Below are 7,394 nucleotides of genomic sequence, written 5' to 3'. Positions count from 1 at the left end.
GATGTGTACTCACCGTTGCTTGAAAAAACCCCAAACCCAGGTTGTCCCCATTGTAATCAGTGCTCAGGAGGAGATGAAGGCAACACGGAGGACTTTTAGGAGTTCTAGGACTACGATGATTTCTAGTTGTGTTTGGTGGCAAACCCCCAGTCAGCTGCCTATGAAGGCCTTATCATTCTATGTTTCGTATCCGCACTTTGATTATGTTAATGACTATGTCAAGTTAATGACTCTGTGGATGTCTTGGACATCTTGATGTAATAAAGCACTTTTTCACCTATTACTTTGAGCAATGTGTGGTGATGTCCAACTATGTAATCGCCGTGTACGTGAGTTTCTGATCCTAGCATGTACATGGTTTGCATTCGGTTTGCCTTCCAAAACCCAGGTGTGACATAAACTGAGTCATTGTATGTGTGGTTCTTGTTTCTGGCGCACATATGGGATGCATCTAGATTTGCCCTTAAATCCAGGTGTGACATCGGTCTCCTCTCGGACGCTCCTCGTCATCTTCACTATCGAGCTTATGGATGAAATGATGCGGGCCTTGTTCCCTCTAGTACAAAGTGGTGGCCACACCACAAACGCGAATGGTGTGGTCTCGCAAGACGTCGCCCCACTCGGTACAATATTATAGTGGCTCACACAAGAGCCAAGGGGTTTGGTGGGTTTTCTAACCTCACTCACACAACTAGGAACAAACCTAGAGCAAGTGCTAATGTGGTCTAACTAATCTAAGCACTTCACAAAGCACCTACACTAATCATCGAGTGATTCTATTAAACACTTGGGTGTTTGAGCTATTGGAGATGTGTCTCTACACTAGGGCAAACTTCTTAAGCTCTCCACACACTCAAATGTCTGGCCAAAGGGGTATATATAAAGCCCCCATCAAAATAGAGTTGTTGGGAAAAAACTGCAGTTATCTATCTGCGGTGCCCCAAACCGGTCCGGTGCATACCGAACCGCCTGTCTGTATCCCCATGTCAGCTAGCTGTTGAGCCTCTACCGGCACTGTAGCTGGTTCGGTGCAACGAACCCTCGATCTGGTGCTAGAGAGTCGTTGGACTAGCTGTTGTTGATCGTTGGCTGACGGTCCGGTGCAACAGAACCAGGAAGTTGTTGGAAGAGCTCCTTGCATGGACGGTCCGATATGCACCACCGGACCGGTCCAGTGCTACAGCCAACTGCCCAATTCTTGATTCATCTATCTTGTTTTATTGGCACTTTTGGTCATGTGTCTTGGACATGTGCTAAGTATTTATAAGTCTTCTATGAGTCTTTAATGTCTTCTATTGAGGTGTTGCATCCTCATAGCCTCAGTCTAATCCACTTCGCATCATGTGAATTATAAAACACAAACACTTGCAAAACATTAGTTTACAGATTATGTTGATCATCAAACATCAAAATCACTTAGTTAAATGGACCAAGGTCCATTTTGCTTACATCAGTTCTCGCGCCGTCCTTAACGGAAAAAATCTGCCACTCTACCTTGTTCTCCAAGCCTTCACACCATCTTTGGGCCTGAGCTGTTCGGTCAGCCCATGAAATCAGCTACCCGTGCCTCTTAGGCTCTCCAATGGTCCATATTTAGGATCCACGCTATGAGAGGACCCAGGGGATATCCATCCCCACACTTTTATTATCGCGTCAAATCAGTACCTCAATCGATATTGTAGCCTAGTGTTCTTATTAAATGGGAAGAATTCGAGGACACACTAATTCCTTGCTAACACTCACTTATGCTCCATTTGGATGTCGATATTGGAGGGCATGGAACTGAATTGGTTTCAATTACAAATCAGCCATGATATTGAAATGAGATGTAATTTCAATTCTATTCTTTGGATGTCACTGAATTGGAGTTTGGAATTGTGTGGTCCAATTCCACTTTATATAGAAGAGGGATGCTCTGTATTGGGAGAGTGAGTTTCTAGTTATAGTCTAGTTTCGGGAAATTGAGTCTCTCGTTCCAAATCTCAATTCCATGTGCAACCAAACAATAGAATTCTGGAAAGCTGATTCCAATTCCTAATTCCGTGCTCCAATATCTACATCCAAACGGGTGTTACATAAATATAGAAATGACATATCAACCATGCAAAACCACATTGGCGATGTTGAACAAAGGCGAACACCCACATACTATGTACCGCACACGGCATCTCTTTCTCAAAGGTCGAACCATGTGTGTTCCATGCATGCGTGGAACATGCAAGGTTGTCACGTATAGGGAATGATGACACACGAGAGCGCCTACAAGGCAACAAACACCTTACGTACCACGTAGAATGCATTTTGCTACCACCTGCCACCGGATGACATGTATGCATGCATGCGTTGTGTACGCATACACTGCTGTCTGCTGGTGCCCAAAGACCATCTAGAACAGCATCTTTTAATTCTCCATTTCCCTCACGCCATTGCTAGTGCCTTGCACATGCTCGCACTCCCTAACACATCTTCCTCCCTTTATTTTTCGTTGCCAATTGCTTGTTGTTCAAATGCCACGTTTTCCTTACACAGCTGTAGGGCACCGTACCACGTAGAATGCATTCCTCGCCACCAACAAACAACACGGCCGGGCATATGTACGTCTTACGCCGGACCATCACCAGTATATATGATGCTAGGGATCAGTGGGCGCCCTTTTTGCCTCGTCCTCCCGGGGCGGCATTCCTATGTCCTAACTGAAGCAACCCACGCGCCGCCATTTCTGTTGCGAATGAGTCCATGGACATATGTGCCAACAGAACCCCTCGGAAGGCACCATCTATCTATCTATCTCTCAAGCAATATTATATTTGGCACCTACGCTCAAGTACATAGACAGTGTGCACGGCATTGTGCAGCTGGAAAGCCCGCCCGACACGAGGGCTGCCAAATCGACAGCTCCGCGCCCTTGGAAATCCTAGTCACTTGTTCACAATTGACCAATCTACCCTTGAAGCACACGGTGGATGGTACTGCCACATTTGGCTTATAGGGGCATAGAGGACAATGAATGCAACTGGAGCGGGAAGGAGAGCTTTAATTTGTAAGTACTCGGTGAACACGGCACCTGATGATGATGATGATGGACAGCGAGGAATTGTTATAAAAGGCGCCCGTCCCTCCCATGGCTCAAGAACAAGGGAATCGAAGCCATTCCCTCTTCAAGAGGGGATCATCAGATTGGGCTTATTATTCCTTATTACTCCAGGTAATTCTTAGTTTGTTGCCCTTCCAAACCTTTACATCTCATATAAGAATGATTATTACATGCAAGATTATGTTGACATGCGTCGTCATGGTATTTTTTTTAGGCAAGGATCGGAGTTGCTCTGAATTGACTGAACCATGGCGGCGACAATGGCAGTGACGACGATGGTGACGAGGAGCAAGGAGAGCTGGTCGTCATTGCAGGTCCCGGCGGTGGCATTCCCTTGGAAGCCACGAGGTGGCAAGACCGGCGGCCTCGAGTTCCCTCGCCGGGCGATGTTCGCCAGCGTCGGCCTCAACGTGTGCCCGGGCGTCCCAGCGGGGCGCGACCCGCGGGAGCCCGATCCCAAGGTCGTCCGGGCGGCCGACAACTGCGACATCGCGCGCCAGCTTGGCGCCGCCGTTCCCGGGCAGCAGGCCGCCTGGGAGGCGGAGGAAGAGGCAGCGAAGAGGAGGAAGCAGAAGGGCGGCGGCAGCAAGAAGCAGCAGCAGCTGGGCGATCTGAGCCTGAGGAAGGTCAGGGTCAAGATCGCCAACCCGCACCTGCGGCGCCTGGTTAGCGGCGCCATCGCCGGCGCCGTGTCCAGGACGTTTGTGGCGCCGCTGGAGACGATCCGGACGCACTTGATGGTCGGCAGCATCGGCGTCGACTCCATGGCCGGGGTGTTCCAGTGGATCATGCAGAACGAAGGGTGGACCGGCCTGTTCCGCGGCAACGCCGTCAACGTCCTGCGCGTCGCTCCGAGCAAGGCTATCGAGGTACAACCCACCCATGTTCTCAGAATGTTCTAGAAGCCATGGTGGTCGTGCTGTGCATCGTCAGTGAGTACTATGCCTTCCTCTCATGTTTTGTTTACATGGCGGTGGTGGTGCACAGCATTTCACCTATGACACGGCCAAGAAGTTCCTAACCCCCAAGGGCGACGAGCCGCCCAAGATCCCGATCCCCACTCCGCTGGTTGCCGGAGCTCTAGCCGGATTCGCCTCAACCTTGTGCACCTACCCCATGGAGCTGATCAAGACCAGGGTCACCATCGAGGTGAGCGACAACAAACACAACAGTTCGCGAAGTTTTTCAACGGTCTCACTACTGACAACACATACATGCATGCATGCGTGCCCGCATTGCATTGTGTGTTGTGTGATGGCATGGCATGCAGAAGGACGTATACGACAACGTCGCGCACGCGTTCGTGAAGATCCTACGCGACGAGGGCCCGTCGGAGCTGTACCGTGGGCTGACACCCAGCCTGATCGGCGTGGTGCCGTACGCGGCCTGTAACTTCTACGCCTACGAGACGCTGAAGCGGCTCTACCGTCGCGCGACCGGGCGGCGTCCCGGCGCGGACGTGGGCCCCGTGGCGACGCTGCTCATCGGGTCCGCGGCGGGCGCCATCGCCAGCTCGGCCACGTTCCCGCTAGAGGTGGCCCGCAAGCAGATGCAGGTGGGCGCTGTGGGCGGGAGGCAGGTGTACCAGAACGTCCTCCACGCTATCTACTGCATCCTCAAGAAGGAGGGCGCCGGCGGCCTGTACCGAGGTCTCGGCCCTAGCTGCATCAAGCTCATGCCCGCCGCCGGCATCGCCTTCATGTGCTACGAGGCGTGCAAGAAGATCCTCGTCGACAAGGAGGATGAGGAGGAGGAGGACGAAGCCGGCGGCGGAGAGGATGACAAGAAAAAGGTTGAATGATCAAAGTTCTTGGCCAAGAAGGTAGCAATGTCGTGAAGCGTACGTGAACTGGAAACGGATGGACAAGTATATTTGGAGTTTGATGTGGTGTTTCCGGATCGTGTGTTTGTCTCAGATGAAAAAAATACAATATTTTGAGTCCAAGTTAATCAATGTTCCATTTGCCTATCCGGAGCTCAATTTGTTAGGTTGCATGTTCCATGTAATTACTATATTTGCCTATTTCAATTTTCAAGCTCTTTTCGTTGTGTTTAGTAAACTGTGGTGTGACCACTTACGGTCACAATAACCATTTTTATCTGTTTTTGGTATAATAAGCATGTCTGTGTTCGGTCCTATACTCCTATTTGGGACAGCTAGCGGGTGGGGACCAGGTATGGATTCGGATCGAATACGAATGAAAACGAATCCGAATGTCACTATTTACCATATTTTAATTCGAATACAAATACAGATACTATCGGATACGAATACAAAACGAATAGTTCGAATTCGGATTCATATTCGGATACTTACTTGATTTGGAACATAGCATCATAGCATATATGAATTTATTTTATCGATGGATTTATAGTTGATAAAAATCATATTACAAGCAAATTATAAACAATAGTACATATACATTATTTAATTGAAACTTAGTTGAATATCATATTTTAAATAAATTATTTATACCTAGTATATTTATATTTTAGTCTCTAAATATAATCTTTTCGTATATTAAGTAAATTTGTATTTTGGACTCTAAAAACTCGAATAATCTAATGTATTCAAAATTATACTTTTTAAATATTAATTAAAATGTATCATTGTATATCACTAGTAATGTAAGATTAACACAATCATTTATTTATGATATGAATATTTTTTAACATTTTAAATGGTGTATATCAGTTTTAGTACATTTTTAAAGTTTAAAATCGCTTGTAATTAGTAATTAGTAATAAAAGTAAGTTTAAATTGGTTTTATCGAATACTTTTTCCTTTTGGATACGAATAGTATCAAATATTTCACAGTTTTTGTCGAATGTTGTCGAATACAAATCTTAAACTGGATAGAGAAAAAACGAATTCGGGTATGTCTATTTAACATCCATATTAAAATCGAATACGAATACGGATATCCATATTAGCACTTTATCCGAATACGAATAATTCGGGTCTCTAGACATCCGAATCCACCCCTAGTGGGGACGATACAGTGCGGTATGGATACCGCGGCCGCCGATCTATAGGAATTTGCTATATGTCAGGGTATATATGTAAAATCTAATATATTTTCAGAAAACGATTTTTACTGTTAACTTATAGTAGACATATAAATCTGAGATTTATCATAATATAAAAAATCTGAAAGAGGAGCTAGCTAGAAATTGGACATCTAGATATTAAAAAGGTGGGTAATTTATTTTTGTGATCGTGTTGCCATGTGTGGTTAAAAAATCATAGATAAAGCTTGAGCATTTGACGCGGTTTTCAATTCTTTTCACTATCACAGAAAAAATAGTCCCAAATCTCTACTACTCTATAAAAGTCTAAAACAGGCGTCCACACTTAGGTACCATGCTACCTCTCCCACGATTCTCACCTCTGCCACCGCAATCCTGGCCCCCTCCTGTGCCACCAATCACATGCCTCTTCTGGTGCCAGGAAAGGCGTCCGCCCACGCCCGACACCTCCCCCTCGCCTCCGTCGTGATGACTGTGTCCCACCCGTGATCCCCGCCCAGCGATCCCGCTCACCATCCTCGCCCCCTAGCCACCTTCCTCCCCATTTCTCTTGCCTACCACTCATATCCTCCACCACCGCTCAGCCAAGCCACAAGCGGAGGAGAATAGGAGATGCAACTGATCCACCGCCGGAGACGAGGGAGGAGGCGCTAGAGCGGCTTTGCAGGGTGGTACAGGACATCACCGCCCATCCACACTGAACCTCGATGTCACCACCGTGGCACCGTCATCCTCATCCTGTCTACAAGCGCGAGACATCCCACCTCCTCGTGAGACACCGGATCTGAGCTCCCAACCTCCCCCGTGCGATGCAACCCCCAATGTCACAGGCTCACAGCAGGAGGTCGTGTGGTGCAACATGCCCACAAGCCTTTAGCTCCTGGCAACGCAGAGGGATTAGGGCTTCGTACTGGGGAGGTGCGAGTCCCCACATGCTTCATGCCTCCATAGATCTGGTTGTGGACCCGTTGCCGTCGTGGTGATCCCTAAAGCGACGGCCACCAGTGTAGTCGCTGGAGCTATCGCCTAAGGCAGGTCCAAGGGCAAGGGAGGCGGTAGGGGAGGAGCTGATCCGTAGGGTGGAGGAGCTGGAGGCGGCGTGACTGTGCAGGGAAAAGGAGGCCACAGAGGACGTCGCGAGCGGCTGCTAGTTCAAGCGCTATACCGAGGGCCGCGAAGGCAAGGAGCACAAGGTCCAGGAGGAACTCGCATTGCTCCCTGATCTCGCCGCCTCCTACCACTGCTGCCTCTGGTCCCATGGGACATCGAC

The 7,394-nt window shown here is 48.3% G+C and overlaps 1 protein-coding gene across 1 annotated transcript; it reads left to right on the top strand.

Annotated features, from left to right (window-relative positions):
* Nucleotides 1-3,159: 3,159 nt before the first annotated feature.
* Nucleotides 3,160-5,094, top strand: LOC732804 (brittle endosperm 1). The gene is made up of 4 exons (NM_001112419.2): nucleotides 3,160-3,205; nucleotides 3,309-3,963; nucleotides 4,082-4,243; nucleotides 4,365-5,094. Exons 2-4 carry the CDS (start codon nucleotides 3,343-3,345, stop codon nucleotides 4,893-4,895), a joined length of 1,314 nt encoding a protein of 437 aa, NP_001105889.2. The 5' UTR covers nucleotides 3,160-3,205; nucleotides 3,309-3,342; the 3' UTR covers nucleotides 4,896-5,094.
* Nucleotides 5,095-7,394: the final 2,300 nt, after the last annotated feature.

This window comes from Zea mays, chromosome 5 (genome assembly GCF_902167145.1).
Source record: "Zea mays cultivar B73 chromosome 5, Zm-B73-REFERENCE-NAM-5.0, whole genome shotgun sequence".
In the NCBI taxonomy this organism is placed as follows: domain Eukaryota; kingdom Viridiplantae; phylum Streptophyta; class Magnoliopsida; order Poales; family Poaceae; genus Zea; species Zea mays.
Note: the sequence above shows the minus strand (reverse complement) of the source record. Positions and strands in the feature narration are given on the sequence as shown.

Excerpts from the sequence above, each read along its gene's own strand:
- LOC732804 (NM_001112419.2), top strand. The coding sequence starts at position 3,343 with ATGGCGGCGACAATGGCAGTGACGACGATGGTGACGAGGAGCAAGGAG. Across the intron at positions 3,964-4,081 it reads CTCCGAGCAAGGCTATCGAG|CATTTCACCTATGACACGGC; the intron begins GTACAACCCACC and ends GGTGGTGCACAG. Across the intron at positions 4,244-4,364 it reads AGACCAGGGTCACCATCGAG|AAGGACGTATACGACAACGT; the intron begins GTGAGCGACAAC and ends CATGGCATGCAG.